General features: G+C 41.7%; 1 protein-coding gene across 6 annotated transcripts in view; it reads left to right on the forward strand.

The window, feature by feature from the left end:
• BAHCC1 (BAH domain and coiled-coil containing 1) overlaps window positions 1-22,284 on the forward strand; it is a 124,684-nt gene that overhangs the window by 67,519 nt on the left and 34,881 nt on the right. For all 6 annotated transcript variants that reach the window (XM_072112511.1, XM_072112510.1, XM_072112513.1 and 3 more), the window contains 2 exons: window positions 7,368-7,550; window positions 19,798-19,896. In XM_072112511.1, the coding sequence (XP_071968612.1) occupies window positions 7,368-7,550; window positions 19,798-19,896 (282 nt within the window). The remainder of the gene's footprint in view (window positions 1-7,367; window positions 7,551-19,797; window positions 19,897-22,284) is intronic.

Raw genomic sequence — 22,284 nt, forward strand, 5'->3', positions numbered from 1 at the left:
AGTACGTATGCAGTTCACTGCATAGAGCTCAGAGCACAGCAGTGTGAGGATGCACATTTTCAGGAACTACAGTCCGGTAATATAAATTGATTTTTCACAGTCCTGCTACTACTAACACCATACACAAAGGTGTGATTACACATCTCTTCAGGGACAATGCCCAACACTGGTTGCAGAGCGCACAGCAGTGTGAGGACGTACATTTCCGGGAACCATAGTCCTGTAATATAAATTGATGTTTCACAGTCCAGCTACTAACATCATACACAAAGGTGTGATTATAGGAATGGGGACAATACCTAACACTGGCTGCGGAGAGCACAGCAGTGTGAGGACACACCCTCCCTGAAGTCCTGGAATATAAATCCATATGTCACAGTCCTGCAGCTAGTAGCATACACAAAGGTCTGATCATACATCTCACTAGGGACAATACCTAACACTGGGTGCAGAGAGCTCAGAGCACAGCAGTGTGAGAACATGCCCTCCAGTACAATCCTGGAATATAAATGCATGTGTCACAGCCCTGCTGCTACTAATATACACCAAGATATGATGACATGTTTCTCCAGGGACAATGCTTAACACTATATGAAAAAAACTTGATAACCATGGCTGCGTTCTTCTAAGGATAGCTGTCCATCTTGGTTGTATAGAAGTAAATTCAACTGACCTGCAGTACCACCCACAACCTGTGTCAGGTGTGGCGCTGTTTAGAGGAACAAGCCATGTTTTTATAGCCTATAGTTAGAATTAGTGCGGTATATGTCCAAGTGCTTGTGTCACTTTTGGGCGCTCGTAATTCTGTCAGCTGTTGGATTGCATGACGCCGGGGCGATGGGGTGTGTGTGTGTCCGTGTGGCAGCCTGTCACTAGAAGGACTGTTTGTGTGTAAGACACTAGAAGTGTTCAGTTTTGTGAGTGCGCAGTGCGGTCAGGCACCGTGCCCAGGCAGATAAGCATCATATGAAAACAGAACAGGCCATGACACCAGTTGTAGACAGTGCTGAAACCCAAGTGGGAAGGAGGGGGCCCGGGGACAGCATCAATGTATTCACAGAATCCGGAGACTCACGGATTGGAATTCTTCCTGCATCTCCAAGAACTTTCTGAAGATTTGATTAAGGAATTTCAAATATGTCAAACATTGTAATTATATCCTATAGAGGGACCTATTCACAAAGACAGAATTCATGGGGGTCTATGGGGCGGATAGAAATCTGGAGAAATCTAAATTTCATCTAAAATCTTTTGGGGATTGTATAGGATTACAAAAACATGACTATTTTTTATCCCAAAACAGCGCCACATCTGTCCATGGGTTGTATTTGGACTTGTGTGGCTTAGCCCAATTCACAATTACAGATTTTACTTTACATAGCAATATACTATACTTGTGTTTTTTTTTTTTTGTATCCTAAAAAACCCCTTTAAGGAGGACGTGTCACCACGCCCAAAAATGTTAATTGCATTGTTATTCTCGTTGCCACCGTGATATAGTCTTGCTAAAATCCGTCCACCCCTTCTAAATATATGGCCCTGGGAAGTTTATATGAGAATTGGTGCATGCTAGCCAAAGGGTGTGTCTTTGTACTTGTCCCCGCCCCCTTGACAACTTGCCCCATTTCACCTATACACTTCTGGAAGCCATATCTTTTGAACGGTTGGACCGATTTTAATCAAACAAATGCCAAATTCATCAGGGACACAGTGGCTATCACATGAAATAGTTTTAAGAACTTGGTGAATGGTCCCTTTAAGTCGTGTAAGCAAGTGACAATGAACATACGTCTGCTATGACATCTCTTCTTTTATCCCAGTGAGTGCAGGATATTTATGATCCCTATTCCAAATGGGGCCCTAGTAAAGGTTAGTCTTATCCCCATTTTCCTATGGGATTGTATCAGGAAATAAGGGTGGGTGGGGATCAATGTCCTGCCAAGTATTGCATGAAGGTCACGAGGATAACACATACTGGGTCCATCTGTGATGAAGTAAAGGGGCGATAAACAAATGGGACCCATTTCCCTTGTTGCTTTGGGTTCCTTTCTGTCTTTTTTTGAGAACTTGTCGGTGAAGGACACGCTCACTTTTCTTCACTTTCTCGATATTCTGCATAATCTGCACATCTGTTCGCCAAAGGATTTGTGTTTGTGTCTACTCCACACATTGATACCAGCTGGGCCATAGGTCCAGACAGAGCTCCTGACAACTTGCCAACCTACACGCCTCGGGGTATACGTGGCTGGAGAGCTCCGCACCTTTAAACCAGATTGTAATGCTCCTTTATGATACCCAGACCTCATTTATCTGTCAAGTGTTTCTGGGAATCCAGGTTTGATTGCAGGTGGACCTTGTTGAGGATTCTAAGGTCTTGGTAGGTGTTTTTGTCCTTCAGGCAGGGGTGTAACTATAAGTGATGCTCGCTTTTTAATCCAAGCCTGAAGGCGTTATTAAGGCTTAAGTACACCTTGGGCTCTAGAGTCCTGAAATACTAGATACTTCATGATTTTTTTGTTTTTGTCATGTTCAGATTCTTCTGTCCTCCTCGTCTGCACTTCACGAGGGTTTCGAGTAGATGCTTTTGGACTTTGAGGTTTAGATATGACATAGATCTGCATCTTGAGTGAAAGTTCTGTGTGACCAAGATCTGACTAATACATCATGTAAGCTTGTGTCATGCACTGCGCTGTGTGGTCAACACCGAACGTGCGGTCAACCGTTAAAGTTGTCATTCCGTTTGTGGGCACGTTATCACAAAGTTCTTCTTCTTTGGCTGATGCCCCTTTCTCTGCCCATCATAGCCGTTTATCTAGATGGTGTGACTAGAAATACTTCATGGAAAATGTGTGTTTTTCAGTCGGTCCTAGAAGTGATAATAACATGTGCCAGTTCTCACACCTGTCATGCCCTAGGAAACATCTGGTGGTGCCAGGAGGTGTCATAACTGGATTTGGTCTGCTGAGCTTTGATCCCTGCACTTTGTAACTCCTTCTTGATGAACTTCTCATTGGACTTGAACTGATGAGTCAGATTTGATGTAAATCTCTTTTTAAAGGGAATGTTTTCCTCCGTGAGCTTCTTGCATAGAGTATGGCTACCTTTGAAAACTCGAAGTAAGTCCTACCCTTAAGTATAGTGACCACACAGGTAGCACACTTTCCAGGTTTTCTTATTAAGGTCGACCTTCTATAGCAGTGATGGTGAACCTTTTACGCACTGAGTGCCCAAACTACAATCAAAGCCCACTTATTTTTTTCAAAGTGCCAACACGACAATTTAAGTAGGAGCTCCTTGCTCTGTCACAGCTTTCAATAATATTGGTGGCCAGAGGACACCAATACAGTACAAAGAAAGAGACATTTGGATTATTATTGTAGCTTCAGTCTAGAGTTATTTTAACAGCTCTATCCACAGCTTCTGTAGTCACGGGTATCCAAGGATGAGTCGCTTTAAAATAGCGCTGGAAACCACACATCCTGGGCTGCCTAGGACTGTAGGCGTAGGTCCTGTCTAAAGAACTCTGTGTTGGGGTGACTGCTTGGGTGCCCACAGATAGGGCTCCGAGTGCCACAGGTTCGCCACCACTGTTCTATAGCCACAAATACTAAACCCCAGAGCAAAAGCCTTGGCCATCCCTTCTTGAGTTGAACATGGTCATAAAGAATCCAGTCCATTGCTAATAGTGGTTGACCATTTCTTGAGGGACAACCATTATTAACCATTACCCCACCAAACATTGCCCAGGACAAACACTTCACCTAAAACATTTCTTCCAAAATTGACTAGAATGTGCACATACCTAGAATATTTGAGATGATAATCTAATAATAATGCATCCTTTCTTTGGCGGTCATAAAGGCAGGTAACTTAGCAGCTACCATTGATGGTTCGAGTGTGGCCTTTGACCCACTACAAAATTCACTAAACTCTCAAAAAGTAATGTTGCAGCTTTTTTCTTTGGGTCCTTCTGATCTTACTTTAGTGAAGGACCTCAACATTTCAATCAAATCAATGTCTGTTCTTGGGGACACATTTTTATCGAAGCTCCTAACCCCTTATCCTGTTTGTCCTTCAAGATCTTTGGACTTGATCAATGATATGGGACTAGGGAAATGTATTGCTGCAGAACTTGGTAGATTTGTCGTTGAGGGTTTTGAAGAAACTTAGTGTCAACCCCTTTCTATCCCCTACTCATCTAGAGGACTACCAGTACACCCCACAAGCTATGGCTTTGTTGTTGACCAATTTTGGTCATTACCTATATTTGCCAAAAACTCCTCTGATTGTGTTGGGAAATAATGTCAAATTTGAAGGTAGAAAACTCCCTACCGGATGACTGCATAGATAGGGTTAATGCGAAAGAGAGACCTCCTTCAAACCACACTTGGGACACTCATTTCCAAAGCATCTCGGTGGGAGCAGTTTGGCAGCATGGGACGACCCCCTCCAATTCCCCTCCCGTCACCAACAGCACGGACCTGTTTTCTATCAGAGGCAAATTACTTTGTGTTTTCCTCTTTTTTTTTTTCATGTTCCTACGTTTAGAAACACATGCGGCGCAAAGGAAGGGAGGGTTAAAAAAAAATTTGCAATTGTAGGCTGCATATTGGATAACCCCTCTGCTGCCAAGAGCCGCCATAAAAGCAGTTAAATAATATGGGACACATCACATTGCGATGCTCCCATCTGGACGCGGTAGGGTTACTGTATCCCTGTTTCCAGGACTTTTATCCCAGGAGAGATCCCCGACCATATGATCTCACAATAAAAGTTTTCTTTTTTACGATCCGTGTAACTGTTTCCCTTGCTATTTTCTCCTGTGAACGGCTGCTGTTGGGTTGGCAGGTCCTGTTTCTCCCTCCACTTCCTCATCGTGAAGCTATTTATTGGACCCTTATGGGGTATGTGATAAAACAGTACAGAGTGATCATTATTACGACAGTCTATACTAATCTTCAGGATCATGTTCTTCTGGGGTAAGTAAATCTAACCAGGGGTCTCCTGGGTTGTTTCAGATTTTTGATTGCAAGCTTCTGGGTATAGGTTTAGAGACCTGGTGGGAAAATTGTGCTTCCCTATTTATAAATTATCAATTTATAACAAAATGTGCCGACTGGTCATGACTGGTCAACTATCTACCGTCCAATATGTTGGACATGGCATGTTCTACGTAGTTGTGTTGGGTGGTGTGGGTTAAATATTGGTAAATTGTGCATTTACTATAATATTCATATGTATCCAAAACATTTTAAAAATTACATTTTTTTTAATCTGAGATGAAAGCTCCTATAAATTGGAACTATTGGCATCAGTTTGCGTCCTCTTCTTGGTGGGTTTCCTGTTATCGCAATGCCATCCTATAGAAAGGATGTGTCGCATTGACACATGTGCCCATTATGTTCGAGAAGTCGTTCATTTGCAGATGACCAGTATTGAATGGAAATCCCCTGTCAAGTACCGTGGGTGTGAGCCAGGGTGTGGTTTAGGATGTGGCTCTCGCACTGCCTTTTCCTCTAGTTCTGTTGGGAACATTTTTGGAAGGGCAGGCAAGCCGATACTTTGAGAATATTGCGTTGCTCCCTTAGGTCAGTGTTGAAAGTGGGCCATCTATCCTTCTCTAACAGCTGTGTGTGAACTGGCACTGCGTGGATACAACTGGGAACAAGCACTTAAAAATAGGGCTCGGAAGAACTGGCTTGGGTTCATTCTTCAGTTGTTGTTTTGGGTTTTTTACGGTTCGTTGGAATAAGGGTTGGAATGCGGTGGAGGCTTCTTCTTCGTAACAACTGTAGAACATCTGGGTTGGTTCCTCCAATATGGTGGCACAATTGTGGCCAGATCGAATATCTTTTTCCACTGATAGAGCTGTAGCATACTTGCAGGCAGAGCATGCTGGAGCTTGTTGTTCCAGGGTCCTTTCGTTCACTTAAGCCTAGCCCTAAGCAAGGGAGGTCTTGGCCGAGGGCTGTGTGTGTGTGTATGAGGCGTAATCTGGAAAGACACTTCTGACATCTTGCGGGGAATCTCACATCTGGAAATCACTCCCTGTCAGGTGACAGAAGCAGCTGGAGGAAGATCGGAAGGGGGAGTTGAGGGGAGTCAGATGAGGCTTGGTAGAAGTTGTGAGATTTTAACAGTGCCCCGAAGGCTGGGAGGGAAGGGAATTGTTCATCCAATGATACAGTACACACCCTGTACACTGCGCAGCTATTGCACATGACTTCCATTAATTACTCTTTCTCTACTTTCCAACTTCTGGATTACGCTTTGGTTACAAGTAGTTTTTTTTTTTTTTTTCTCCTTCCCCCTTTAATTTTAATCCCATAATAGTAAAAATGTCAAGTCAATAAAATTCTTATAAAACCATGAGGACTGTTTATAAAGTGTGAAGTCATGGAGCTTCTAAACAGAATGTACTGTGATGGATCTATAAGGGATTGTAGAGGTTGTAGTCATGAGTGGACCCGATAAGAGCCAAATATCAGAAAAAATTATGCATCAGGTCAATTGCTTAATAGTTCTAGAATAAGTGTCCCAATAAAAAAGATGAAAACTAAACTAAAAACCTGAAGTTCTTGGGCTTTGGCTTCTCTTCTGACCATGAATTGAACTGGGGATATTGTAACTGAGAAATGGGTCAACCAGGAAGGTCACCTCCCCCGACTTTCTCTTGCTTCTTTTTATGAGCATTACTCATGTCCGGTGTAATACTAAGATTAGTTGGCAGTGGGTTCCTGAGATCCCATAGGAATTTCCTTAAAGTTAGAATGGTGGATGTACTGATTCCAGAGCCTAAAAAGAAATCTTTTATAGGGTAGATTGGTACAACTAGTCTTGGCGATCGCAATGATGATGCATAACCCTTTGAAGTTCTGATGACCCACCATTGCAAAAGCTAGCATCCTCCACAGGGAACAACCTCGCATCGGATATGAGTCCAATGATGTGCTTCAAGTCCAAAAATAACTTACTGGTGACTTAGTCCTCTTAAAGAAACCAGTATGAAGCAAGTTTGGATGGCTTAGTCTTTTCAAAGCGGTGGCCTTTTGGAGAAGCTCCATGTGAAAATTACAAGATCCTTAAGCTTTCCCAACTTTCTGTAGACTAACTTGTCTATGTTCCATTGTGATATGGCAATGGCCATGGAGAAAGGTTGCGAATTGCTTGATTGACATGTCATTCAATACAAGTCATGATATGTTAGATGTTCATGTCTATTTCCAGTCTTCTTGCGAAACCATGCCACCAAATGTCACACAGACAGGTACCATGCCAAAATGTTAATCTACAACTATCTTTTATGTTGATATATATCCTTATTGGATCGAAGATCACTGATTTGTATAATTTTTAATGTTTTTCAGCTAGCACCGGTTTGATGGCGAACTCCTCCCCTTCTTTTATGGGCAGTTTCTTGAGTAGTAGTTTGGGCTCTGCAGCAGCATCGGCACACCCAGCAGGAGCATCTTCATCTCCATCAGAAACCACATACAGGGGACCCCATGGGGCCGGAGCCTCCCAGATCTGGTTCTCTCACTCCCATGAAGGTCAGTACAATGATGTTCTGGAAAGAACAGGATCGGATTATGGTCATGGTGGGGTTTGTGGTGTTTTATGCCTACACAATGTTTGGGCGATGTTGGGAACGTGCGGAGTACAGTACTATTGTATTCTGGTTATATCCGTGGACTGGATATGTAGGAAAGTGTGAAATCCAAAGCATAATTGAACATAATAATATCTCCAGAGCTTGATCATTATTAATATGCCTTTTCACCTCACTAAACGTCTATGCTGGCCATACCTGATGACTACTAGACATGTTCATTTGACAGAATTATTGTAGGAGCCTCATGCAGTCCCATGAAAAGGTTTTGATCGCCAGAAGAATTGGAGCTCCTCCGTACACTTTCATCTGGTCATGTTAATGTCTCATTTGTATTTTCCTTCCACCACCAGGCCTGATGCATACCCTCCACCTCAAGGAAACTTTGTATCTGCATCACATGTTCTATCATTATGTCATCTCCACAACAAAGCCTGTCTAAACTTCAGTCTTGTATTCCACTACCCTCATCTACTACTCATAAAAACCTGCTTAGCAGCATTGTCTGCAGACACCTGCAAGCGGGATCTTCATGTCATCCACATCCCTAGAACTTAGGCTAGATAACCTTTGACCCATAAGGAGTGTTGGGAACGACTGTGTTATTTTTACTTCTGCAAAACCAACTTGACGTCGTGGTGCCCCAAAGTTGAAGAATTGTTTGAAGGACATTGGTGATGTAAAATCTGGTGTCCTATATTGAGATATTAGGATGGTGCCCTTTGTGGTTGAGTCCGCACTATGTTCTACTAGTGTAATCCTAACAGAAGATGTTCTAATATTCGAGGTAGAACAATGATGGATTCATTGAATTTTAGAACATCTGCAACCCAAGTATCTAATATTTTCATTTATCGTGAAAATAATACAACATAGTAACCTGAAACTTCATGGTTACCAGCAAGTCCATGCAAGCCTGGGAAAGGGATGGTCACTTAGCAGGTTTTTCGGTCTCAAACATATACAGAGAAGTCTTCTAACCAATTTTGGCCCCTGGGCCATAACTGCTTTTCGAGTTGTCATACCGTGTAATAGATCACCCATTAAGCAATGCCCTCACCCATAATGGACTTAAGATACTTATGTTGTATTCAATAGTCGCCCAACAGGTGACTCCCCTGCTTGACAATGGGAAAAAACGTCAAAGACCTGTTATGTGCCTAAGGGCTAGCAACATGGATGATTTGCATCTGTACCTTTCAATGTTGTGGGACAAGCTGATCTTGATTCATGCTTTGAGTGAATGAAGCGCCCCTTGGGTACTGTCTTAAGAAATGGATGCTTTTGTCATCAATATGTTTAATGGTCCATTTTGCTTTTGGGAGAAAATGTATTAACACAAACTCTCTTAGCCGCGAGGTTCCTTGGGTGGAGCGCCTTGTATTTTTAAGCCATTTTACGTATATATGTCAAGGTATGTCATTGTGTAGATGCTGTGTTTGGTATTAGTTGCTATGTAGACATGTGGGATAGTGACGGTTACAACCTATACCAACATTGGAACCATCTTTTACTTTGAATGGACCTTTGGTTCCACAAATTCTTGAAGAAATGACTATAAGACTTCTCAGTTGTTGTCAAAAGGTTATTTAAGCATCAAAGTCCTCGTTTGACCTTTTGTATTTTGGATTATTATGCTGGAGCTCAACTCTTGATGTGCCTATGTACTTTTGATTAAATTTGGCTAAGCCTCCCCATTATGGTGTATGACTTAGTCTGGGTTTGCCTTGAAAGTAAAACATGGGAGATCCCGTTAACATCGGAGATAAGATGGTCTAAGAGGTGTCTGACGTTAACGTGTCTGACGTCCCCCTTGGTGTCTTTGTGCAATCCTTTGCGTAGAAATAGGGTGGCCACCAGCCAAACTATATAGTCAGTCTATAGGTCCAGGTCTTCAACCTACATCCGAATTGTCTGAAGGTCTTTGGTTGGGGCAGACGAAGAAGCTATCTCTGTAGACCACGACCACCACCATGATGATCCATAAAATGGATGTGTATGGCCTGGTTTTCCCTGCCATGTCATAAGATTTATAACTCTTATACACCTGTTGCCTTTGCCTGGTATTGGGGCAAATAAGTTTTTGTGTGAAATTTTTTTAGGCCTCATTCTACAACAAAAATTTTCCACCAGACTTGTTTTGGCAATAGAAATTTTATGGAATTTTAAGAAAGTGATTATTTTATGCAAACAAACTTTATGTATTTGAACAGACGAGGTGGAAGTTCCACCGATTCGTTTAGATTTTTTTTTTCTTGGTGTTTTGATTTTAGTTGGCATTGAGTAAAGGCTACTTGTGTTTTGACCCCTGGCTCATTGTGTTTGCCTCTTGTATCAGTCTTCTACTCATTCGCTTTGTATGTTTCCTTGCGCTGGTTGTTCTCTCTTCCTCTCTTTTGAATATGAAGCCTGAAAAAGGGAGGGGAAGTTTGGACGGGGAGGGGGTGGGGGGTGTAGTTCTGATGTGGAACAAGCCAGCTGGCATCTTTTCAGACTAGCAGCCGGGCATGATGCCAGGGCCCATGGCCAATACCACCTCCCGCTCTCACTTTCTTTAACTCTGCGTGTTTCTGTCTCTCTGTGACTGAACTAATTTGGGAGGAATCGGGTGTGGCGAGAAGATGGCCTTGCCCTTAACCATTTGATTGTTGTTTCATGCCTGTGATGTTATACCAAGCCTGTTATTGACTACGTTGGTTATGAAAGAGTTGATAGTACAAAGTGGAAGGGGGGGGGGGGGTGTTGAAGGGACGTGATGTGTTTCCAGTTTCAAACTCAAGGACTCGTAGTGTTTGAAGATTCGGCATCACTCAATTTTGACTTTGGCCAAGCGATTTTATTGGTGCCGCGAGCTGAAAAGCTGCAGCAGGCTGGGGCCGTCTGTGGCTTCCAAGCTGTTGTGGTACTACAAGATTCAGCGCGCTGTTCCAGAGCGAGCATGAAAAGTTTGTCTGGTCTTAATTTAGTCTGGAAACCGCAAGCACTGGATGAAATTCTGTTGAAAGCAAACATTAAAGAACCTAAAATACATAGAGGCTGGGGAATCAATCTCTGTGTGACGGCGTGCTGGCGCAAACATGTAATTTTAGGATAAATGTGGCACAGATTTTTGAGCGGCTGAATCTGCCTAAATATTGACCAATCCTACACCATATTGACTTCCCCCTTCCCCCCTCATTCCCCGTCAAATATACCCGGCTGACCATATGGCTATCTTCGTACTCGAAAATGTCATTCACCAGGAATAGACCTCGACTCAGAATTGCGTATTTGGGTTGTATTCCCGGACTGTCCTGGGACCGGACACTTGCCATCGTAATCATATATCATACGAAAGAGAACTTGTCTCCCCTCTGTACTATAGCCCCACATTGTAATTAAGTTATGGGACTATAGTCCTGAGGGGGGAGTCATATAATTAATGACTATGATGCTTAGAGGTCCCTGAATGGTGGACGTGGTCACATGTTTCGTCATATGTTAAATTCTTGTTGCTCGTGAGCATGTAGTCCATCAGCGGTGGGCCCCCTGGTCGGGCACTATCTTTTCCCACTTGCTCCATGCCATTGAGAATGTTTAAATACATGTGCATATTCTCTGTTGTATTATGAACAGATCTGCCCTATCTACGGCAGTCCATTTCGCCAATACTATTGGTGGAAATGCACTAAGGTACAATCTTTTTATCCCAAAAGTCTAGCTCTAACTTTGGGAATAAGTCAGTTCTGATTACTTGGCACCTGTCCAGTGTACACCACCGGTGTGGGACAACAATGCCCATGTCTGTCCACCGGGTCATAACGTGCTAAGTAATGGAGTACATAACATATTTATTTGGTATGGTTGAGTGAGTTGTTTTTTGGGAACCGGTTCCCTACTCCCACATCTTTCACACACCCTTCCCCAACTCTCCGAGCAACACAACAGCGCTAACATCTGCTGCTTATCCCATCTCAGCAAGAGCTTCCTGCGCCCGGCCTTCCTCGCCACCAAGGGCTACACAAGATTGGCAGAGATTACTTCTTTTTTGTACTTCCTTTAACCCTGTATAGTTCTAGTGCCAGCTGTACGATTAAAGGGCAGTGTTAAAGAGCCCCTCACTGTCTTCTATGCACGTGCCAGATTAGTGCTGTGGCATGAAGAGCACTCGCTTTACTATTAGGCTTATTTCACTTTTGCTTTCCATTACTTGTTCATGAGGAATGTTTTTGTGCTGCTTTATTTGCATTATAGTTATTTGTAGCTTTAAGGATGGTGTGGGCTGCCATATTGATTATGGGTTTCAAATAGCCATCATAGCTCCCCTTACATGGCCTAAATGTAGATTGGGAACCACTAAAATAGGGGGTCACCTCCTTCTATTTATCTGGCTCACAGAAGTGCCCATGTCTATCCTCTAATATTTGGGGGGGGGTTTTGCTTTTTTTTTTTTGTGTGGGGGGGAGGGGTAGGGGGGAGTATGCCTTGGGTTTCCTGATGCCACTGGCTTCAGTCACAAGCCCTTGTCGTATGTATTCATTCTGATGCCTGATGGTAGCCTCAAACTCAGGATATTGAGAGAGACCATAGCACATTGTTTCCTCGTGGGTGTGGCTTATGCCAGATGCTTTGCAGGGCAGGGGTGGTACCTTCACTTATCAGACATGATGTGTCCTATAGGTATGATATACATTTCAAAAGTGGAAATTGATAAAATACCCTACAAACAATAAGCTCGTGGGAATGACCCCACCTGCAGGAGACGAGCAAGTTGAGCTTGTTGGGCCACAACGCCCTTATATGTTGGCCTGGAGTGAGATATGTACTAAAAGAGGATATAGCATCATTATCAGTGATGGGAACTGTAATCTTATGCAGAAATTTGAGAATTGGAGGAACCTCCTATTTTATACAAATGTATTTTTTTTTTTCATTACCCCAGCACAGCGTGGATTATTAGATGCAACAGATGCAAAGCGGATCGGGTGTGTCTAAGCCAACGGGGAATAGAGATTGGGCAGATGTTAATGAACCTACGCAGATGTTATTGACATCCAGTCTGTAGTCTCCAATAACAAATCCATGGTCCGGTCATCTGTGACCGGGTTGGGTCCTAGTTTCTACATATAATCTGTTCCCTTCCGATGGATAATCCATGGTTCGGTCATCTGTGACCGGGTTGGGTCTTGGTTCCTACATATACTGACTGTTCTCTTCTATAACTAATCTATAATTTGATCATTATTGACCGTGTTGCGGGGCTGGTCTCCTTTGAAATCAATTAGAGAACAAAATTTATATTTTATATGATGAGTCAAATAATCCAAAACCTTATTCCTCACCGTTTTTTTTTTTTTTTTTATAAAACTTTATTTTAAAAGTTTACAAATAAATGGACAAAAAAAAAAAGTAAATAAAAAAAAAAATAAAAAAAATTTCCATTCTGTACACGTGTCCCGAGCCGGGCCGTGTTCTTCTTGGCAGCTAAGGTGTCCAAGTAGCATAGTAAGCGTGTGTCAGGCCTCTGTACAACTTCCCAGTCACCTGGTATGTATATTTATAAACCAAGGCTGCTTTAGCGGCGCTCCACACCCCCTCTCCCTCCTCCTCCTCTTGGGATCTCCTGTAGGGTTGGGTGTCAAGGAAATACCTGGCGTTACCTTTAATGTCGCTGCCAAATCTTCCGGCAGTATCAAGGGCTTGCTTTGTATTCTACAGCCATAACTTTACTGATGAACATCCTCGCATCAGTCTGTCTTATTACCGGGCTCCATGCTGGATTTAAAAAAATAAAATTAATTTTTTTAAAAAATTCTAGAAATTGGAATATTTTTGGATCCAGTTGTGAGTGCCGAGTGCAGTTAGGACAGTTGTGGGTAAACTGCTCCTAACCAGCTGTTACTACAACCGTCAGGGTGGGTGCAGTGTTGTACAACAGTTAAGCAACCGCAGATCCGGGGACACACGTGCAAGTCGGGTTAGGGAAGTGGGGGCTTAGCATGGGAAGCTAAAATTGGATTTAAAATTTTTATTTATTCAGTGAATTCCCCATACGAGGGGTATGTGTTTTGTCGTGACCTATTGTAAGGCACCATTCTGTATTCCTTTGATAAAATTTTGTTAAAACTATCAACATTTCATTTATTTTTAATTAAGGGAAAAAAATACACTAGACACTAAAATATTAAATTTTTGCTGTCCAGAAATATATGGTTTTTTGTAATTAAAAAAGGCGATTTCCTCTCCTAAACTCTTTAAATCTATTCTTTAATTTATTAGTTTTATTTTTCCTTTTATTTTAATTTTATTTTTTACAAATAATTACAAAATCACAGTAAAATTTTCAAATTTAAATTTTTTATAATTTTTAACATTTTGGTAATTAAGATAAAGTAGAATGTTATATGTAGTAATCCATTCCTATCTCATACTGACCTGTACTTTTTTTTTTTTTTTAATTTTTACTTTTTTTTTTTTTTTTTTATAAACCTCACACCCGAAATTTTTAAAGCCCCACCATGCCCTTTCATCAGGTTTCCATACCAGTCCCCCTCCTCCCCTTCTTGTGTCTAAAATAAAATAAAAAAAATATATATTTATTATTATGTAATAAAACTTGCAAACAAAATTCCTAAATTATTCCCAGGTCAACCCTTTCCTGCCTGAATTGGCAAGAAGCTGACGCGTGTTTTCGGGCCTCTGGGAAGCAGATTGGTAAACATTGTCACACAGACCTCGCTGAGGGGATCACAACAAAATGTCATGAAGTAATCTAGACGGGATGAGAAATCTGCTGCGGCCCTGCCCCCTTTATGGGTGGATACCAGATAATTTTTTTTTACATGTTTTTTTTTTTTTCCATTTTTCTTCATTTATTTTAGATTTTGCCCCCTTTCTAAAAAACCATACAAAAAATAATTACAAATTCTGTAATCGTTATGAAAGAATATATTTATAGGTGTAAAAAAAAAATCTTTGTTTTTAATCAAAAATCCCAACTTCCTATCCTATTCGGGAATCTCCCGGGCCGGTAGACCAGTTGATGATGCAGGAGTAATGCCACCAACTGAGCTACAGGTGGCAGAATGTCGCTGTTTTACCTTCATCTGAGACGTTGCGTCTGCTTCTACCTTCTACGCACATCCTTCCTATCCCTGGTAAACGTCTCCTCACCAAAAGATACAAAAAACTTTAGAATTTTTTTTTTTTTTTTTTTTGTATCGTATCGTCCTGTCTGCTGTTACTCCATCCTCCCTAGCCCCTGCTATCTCCTAAAATTTGTACAACATACAAAGACTTGTTGTCTGTGTCTGTCCTTGAATGAAACCATTTCAGGCCCTGGCGTGGGCTCCAGGCTTCAAAGCAGGCTGCACATTATGTACCCGGGCATCTCTGCCCCTTCGCCCTGGGAATTCCTGAAGCACAGCTGCACGGAACTTCATTCTGTGGGACTCTGTTCCTAGGGCTAAGGGCCGAGATGAGATGCAACTTTTTTTTTTTTAATTCTTTTTTTTTTTTTTCCAAAGGGGCAGCTGTTCTGTACTCCAAAGTAGTCTCTTCAATACTCAATAGGCATCCTAAGCTCAAAGAAGTCTTATCTCCTGCTGAGGGAGCTGTCTGCTTAACTGTGTTACTGACTAGACATGTCTTTCCAGATGTAAGTTCATATGGCCTTGCTATATCTCATAAGTCTTTCCATGTGTCAGGAAGACGAAGCATGATCGGAATTCATCAAGTGGTACCATTAAAGATCTCCCTTCACACCAACTGTAAATTTATAGGGACTATTGATCTCCGAGAACGGCTTTGCTGGACAGATCAAGTAAGCGTGGACTTAAGATAGACCAAGCATCTGCTACAATATTTGTTATGATTCCTTTATATAGCGCCAACATGGTCCACAGTGTCTTACAATTTGTCTATGAATAGAGACTTTGTCCCAAATCTCTTGGCAAGATGAGTAGGAACTTGGTTTGGAGTGAGAATGCTCTACTCGGTCTTTTACTTCTGATACTGTTGGTGGACCACACCAATTCCTTGCTTGGGTGGGCTTCTTTTTTTTAGACTGAGTTGAGTTTTAAACCTCAGAAGGTCTCTGTTGGATGTTTTTGGTTTCCTGTGGTATTGAACCTGTGTCAAACCCATCCTTCAGCTCTAAAAACCAAGGAAGGTTGAAGGTTTCCAACAGTTCCCTGTTGGAAACATCCAACCTCCTCACTCCAACACTCCTCTTTCTCCAATGATTGGTGGGTGTAAGGTATTAAACCCTTGTTCTACAATGGTGGAAAACATGGTCTAGATGATTTTTGTTTTGTTGTATTGAACCTATTTCTCACCCATCTTGCAAGCTTTAAAACAAGGCAAGACTAGAATTGCCCAAGGGAAAAAATTCCACCATTTCAGAAGATACGTGGGGCCATGAACAAAAACTTATGCGGAAAACTTGATTTAGATGTCTCTGCGTTGATCAATTGAGCATGGATAAAGAGGTTCTGAGGTTCTCGGTTCCCTGACTACTTGAAACTACATAAAGTTCACGTGTCGTACTGTAAAACATCTTTTTTTTATTGGATATATATATACTAGAAGATAAACTGGAGGGAACTGTATCTCGATCTTCAAAGATCTCGAATGGTTCTGCAAGGAGAGTTACCGTTTTTCATTGGGTGTATTGCACCTTGGGGGGGGGAAAGGTATGTAAATTAATTTTCAGAATGGAGAAAACTCTTTCCTGCCAAATGAAAGACTTCTTCAGGATGAGAAGGCACCGATCTGTAGACAACAGTTTTTGACCATTGTTACTCTAGGAACATTGCTTGGAAAGTGAATCTCCATAGACCTTGATTTAGACAAATCAATAGCCACCCATGTCTACATGTCAGACAGCCAAACGGCGCTCTCTTCTGTATTTCCGAGGGTCAAAAACTTAAAGCGGCAGATTTTATTTCCCATTTGGATGTCTCTTTAGTAGATGACTTGTTCTAGACGTGTTTTATTTCTATATTGTTAAGCGGGAGGCAGCCATGATGTGGCCAAGACTGAGCACTTACGGAACCCTCCGTTTTTTGAACAAGCTTATCTCCAAGGGATTGAGATGTAGACCACAACCCAAAAATAAAACTTGCGTGGTCTGGATTTTGGTGTCGTGAACCATCAGAAGAAAGGACCTTTTTGTGGATTATTCTGTAGGAACCAACGTTCTTAACATATTATATTTGTTCTCTCAACTGCCTTGTGGCCCATTTTGTATCCAGTCACCCTGCATCTGAAGACTTGTTTTGTTACTTGGGGGGCGAGGTTGACTACCTTGATGCATTAATGCAAACTGATGTAACATGAAATATGACATTTTGCAGTAATGAGCATTCTGCGGCACTGACACATAACTCCGATTCCTACCCCCGAGATACAACTCCTATTCTTTGTTAGAACAGGTTCGAAAGATGTCACCGAGGGAGGGGAACAGATGTTCACCTATAATATTCTTCACTAACTCCATATGAAAGAGCTGGGAGGCGGTGGATGAGTCCAGGGGTCAGTGGAAGGTTACACGTGGGAACGGGGCATCTGTGGTAGAGGAATTTACTGACTGCTGTTTACTTAAATGAAAGCTAGTAAAAGTCTTTTAACAAGAGGCAATTAAAAGAGACAGCTGCAACAATGTCGAAAGCTTGGAAGTCTTCTTTTCCCAGTCCTCCTCCAGAGACTGAAATCTTTCCACTGTAGGTCAAGGAAATTTGACTGTTTCATTGTAGCGAGGTACAAGCTGTGGTGGGCCAAAGAAGTTGCACTCCTCCTAAGAGTATTGTTGGGCCTTGGATGCATTGGTCCAGTCTGTATGACGGTGGGAGAAGGAAGAAGAGGTCTACCTGTTGTATTGATCTGGATGTGGCTGTAAACCTTTTCCAAAGGGCACCCAAAAAATTCTAATATTGAAGAATTTATCTGGGACATTTTTACCTCCAAGAGGAGGAACATACAGTATATGGGTTATTTTGATGTTAAAGGAAATGTATCATCATGATCAATCAGGGAGACCACTCAAAGATCCAGGCAACATGACTGGTAATCTTCTTTTGTTGGTTATCTTCCGCCTTTCTTCTAAAAATCAATGTAGAAATTTATGCTAATGAGCCTGAAGGGCTTGGGGGGGGGCGTTACCAGATCCCCTCCTCCCCACCCTGTGCTGTAGCTTCACAGGCTGTTACATGCTTTCCCTTTGCCTGATCTATTGTCATGTCAAGAGGGGGGGGGGTAAGTACTGCTGCGCAGTGTAACAGCCTGTGAATCTGCCACACAGAAAGGCTGTGATAAAAAAAAACAGGAGCTTTAAAAGCTCATTAGCAAATTTTTAAAAGTTGATTTAAGAAGGAAATAGGCCATCGATAACAAATATAAGAAAATTACCACAGTCAGTGTAATCTTATATGAGTAAGGGTCCCGAATTATTATGAATCAGTAATGGCTGATTCATTGAATTGTACCTTGTGGAAGAGCATATTTAGGTTCAAGCACTACAATGAAAATTGAGTCATGCTCCTACCTTATGGTAATGCACAAGGTAGACCAACCTATGAAGACCACCAGTGCAGTTTGGGGGGGGGGGGGGTCTCCATGTACTGTACAATCCTCTGAATCCTGTGTATGGTGCACAATGGCCCAAAATGAATAAAGTTTCTTTCTTCAACAATCTTTTGGGCTTCTGCTAACATTTGGTCAACGATAAGGCAGCATCTTAAAATCTTAATATAGTCATTCATACCAGGCTAAACCCCCAGAGGTCCCCTCAATCTGGTTTTACGTACCTAGGACCCTCAAATTGTGGTTTGTATTACAGAGCACAAATTAACTTCTCTGTATGATTATAGGACAGAAGCCGAAACAAGAGAAGGGAAAACATACGAGGTCTATGAGGACATTGGCCTCTTCGGAGTCGAGCCAACGACCTTGAAGGCATCTCTGCTGACCACTAAGCTGCCTTCTTCTCAGTGGTGGCCTATAATAGTCATTTTGGGGTTCTCTCAGGTCCCTGTGCTGTAGGGCGGCTCAGATTTGCCCATAAATCACATCCGACGTGAGATGAAGTTGGCTTATTGTGTGTGGTAATAAAGTGTGGAACATGTTCTTGCTGTTTGCTGCAATTACTTGGTGTGTGCGGCTCACTGTGTGTAATAATAAGTGATCGAGAGTGGATATTAAAGAATAGTGTCCCACTGGGTGGCTGGATATGCAAAAATTTTGCTGAATGAGCCCATCTTTTAGGTAAGCGGTTTACCTGGACTGTTGGGTTAACCCTTGACGTCAACTGGTTTTATGTCTTTTACGTGAAGAACTTCTTAAAGGGCTTCTCCACCCTTTGGCGACTAAGTCTACATAATGCATTGAGTAAATATATAAACCAATGTACCCTCCACTTCCAGGCTTTGGTCTACTTCTAGATGATGGATAGGAAGAAGGGAAAAGACAACATTACCGTTGAGAACTTCCACTTTAGTTGAGTTTCATAGATGGAAGACATGATCTTCAACTCCATGTGACATCAGATGTTTTGTACAAATGAATGGCTTCCACAGCTAAGATAACCTACAGTACATCCAGTTCTAGTCCAAGGGACACTGCAGAATATCATAGAAAACATGGCCGACATGCCGTAATCTGCTATTACGTTATGGCCTGCTATCTACTGGGGCAAAGGTCTAAACAAGGGTTGAGTGACTATCATGGTACGAGACGGTAATCAGAAGTTATGACTCCCTCTCTGAGTATTTGCATTCTTCAGCAGTATGAGATTTGCCTGAACGCTTGCTGATCGTGCGATTAAAGGGGTAATTCGGTCAGAAAAAAATGTACACATCCCAGAAATGGCATCACTCCTGTCCATGGGTAGCTGGATGATGTGACTACTCGGGAACATCATCCACTTCAGAGAAATCCTATGTTTATAGTAGTCAATGCCAGGAAGCTGCTGCTAAAGGATTTATATCATACAGTAGTCATTCCCACTATTAAACTAATAATAGCCTAGAAATTACCTTTAAGTAAATGATCATTTTAAAAAAAAAATGGAAGAAATTTTTGGTTGTCTGTAAAGTTTTTGTATTGGCCATTGACTATTCTTTCATCAGTTGAACTGTACTGTATAGTAAGATGGTCCATGTAGATGTAGAATTGGTTTTGTGTTCTTAAATTATCTGAATTCTGTTTTTCAGGTTATCCTCGATTTTCCACTTTTTTACCCATGAGCCACTTGGACCACGGAAACAGCAATGTTCTCTATGGACAGCATCGCTTCTACGAGTCCCAAAAAGGTAACCGAACTATGCAATGCATCACTTTCACCACAGTACAGTGCCCCTAGTGGTCATGCTCATCCTGCCACTTTTGTTTTTGAGAACCTTATAGGACACTCCCAGGGGCGTAACTTGAGGGGGTGCAGAGGATGCGGTTGCAACCGGGCCCAAGAGGCTTTTGGGGCCCATAAGGTCTCACTTTCCCATATGAGAAGACTAGTACTATGAACCATACATTTATAGTCGCGGGGTCCGGCCCAAACTTTGCACTGGGGCCCATCAGCGTCAAGCCACTGGTTTTAAAGGGCTCCAAAAAAAAATTTCAACCCCCGCCCCCTTGTCATTTCCCATTACGGTAACTAATCACTTTTATGGAACCCATCCCGAATTCTCGTTTTGAACTCATCATTGTCCATTATTTTCCCTTTTTCTCGAAAAAAAATTTAATTTATTGCCTCCCGGATCCCTGTGTCATCCTTAGGAGGTGTGAAATGAATAATACAATAGCTAAAAGATGTGGTTTAGATCAATCAGTATGCATGAAGTCATTGGGAATGAGGTCAGGAGCCTTTCATTTGGAATAAATAAGGAGGCGTTGCGATTTTTGTTGTGCGCGTTCCACAATAAGTGAGTGAGAACGTGTTTATACAATTAAAATTAAAAGGACAAAACAGATTCACAGAGAAGACGCAGCTGCTTTTATTGTTGATGTTTTTAATTTATTAACGTTATTGTTTTTTTAATTTTTAAGGTTGTTTGCAGTAAACGGCACCACTCTACTTCATAGGTTGCACTTGGTATTGCAGCTCCCATCTACTTGTTGGAATGTTGCAAAGCTGCAATACCAGGCACGACCTCTAGACAATAGTGGCGCTGTTAATAAAGAATTTTTAAAAAAAAATAAATGGTTGTAGTTATATAATACTAATGGAAGTTGTTGACTTAGGATATCTAGAGATAGATATTGTGCAGATTTATTGTCAACTTCAAAGTATACGGTAATCTTTTTTTTTTTTTTTTTTTTAACAGTGCAGTTAACGGTACAGAATTTCATTTAGTCATTTAAAGGAACACTCCAGTCTGAATAATTGAATTATACATTGTGCAGGGCCGGGAGGGAGGTGGAGGACTCTAGGTTCTAGGAATACAATGAAAATGAGTCCTGCTTCAGTGTCTGCACCATGTATTAGTCAATGACTGTGGAGTGTTCCTTTAAAGGGAACCTGTTAGCAGTAATTGGCCTAATAAACCAATACCAGTTTGTTGTAACGCAGCTTAACACCTTTAAGATCATGTTTCTTTTGTGGTTCAGTGTGGTGGCATCATCCAGGCAATCAATTTTGAAGTGAGATGTAAAATGGTTTCATAAAGTCCTGGAGGCGGAGAGTTTAGTTCTACAGTCAAGATCTTTCTACCTCTAAACGCCTCCTCCTCTGCGATTGACATCATGCATTGTATTTTAGGAGATCTGCTTAGTGATGTCTCTGGATGGACGGGGGACCATCAATACAGTGAAGGGGCTTTCTGAGGAAGAGAGAGCTTGACTTCAGTGTTAAACTCTCCGCCTCCGTGACTTTATACAACCATTTCACCTCTTACTTGAAAGTTGATTTTCTGGATGATGCCACCACACTGGGACATTAAAGAGACATATTCTCAAAGCTGTTTAGCTGCTTGACAACCTACTGCTAGTGGTGTATTAGGTCAATTTTGCTGCCCTTTAAACCCCGGAAAACCTGTTTGAAATCGACATGGAAAATCTGCACCAAATTGTGCGAATCTTGGTGCATTTTCCTCTTGGTCATTTGCTCTGTACCATCTGGGCTTATTGTATCTATGCCCTTCTCTTGTTAAACAGTACTTCAAGATGCCACAGGTGCTCAGTCATTCTGCCCCTACTAATAGAAACAACAAAAATCCTATTTAAAAAAGAAATAAAAAAAAAACAAATTAAAAAAAAAATTATTATTATTTTTAATAATTGCAAACCTAATTTAGAAAAAAAATCAAACTAAACATTAATAAAAAAAAAAAAGGATATACCGGTAATAAATATTAAAAAATGTAAAAAAAATCTTAATTAAAAATTGTCTCAGTAATGTCCAAAACGCGTCGGAATGTCGAAGGACAAAGTGTTTCGGTCATTGGACTCGGAGTCAAATACTGTACGTTCCCCCTCCCTGGTCGGAGCTGACGCCGCTCACCTGTCGGCTGACATGTTGTGCGTTAGTTTTGCTTCCTCATCTGGCAGCAGACGGGCAGCGTGCACAAATTCGGCATTCCCACAAGCCTTCACGCTCTGATTTTTTTTCTTCCCTCCTTCCCCCCTCTTTTCCCTTTTTCAAAGTTATAACTAAGCTGAAATAACAGGACTGGACTTGAATTTTTTATGACCTGCGTTTACTT

The sequence above is a fragment of the Engystomops pustulosus genome, chromosome 6 (assembly GCF_040894005.1).
Source record: "Engystomops pustulosus chromosome 6, aEngPut4.maternal, whole genome shotgun sequence".
Classification (NCBI taxonomy): domain Eukaryota; kingdom Metazoa; phylum Chordata; class Amphibia; order Anura; family Leptodactylidae; genus Engystomops; species Engystomops pustulosus.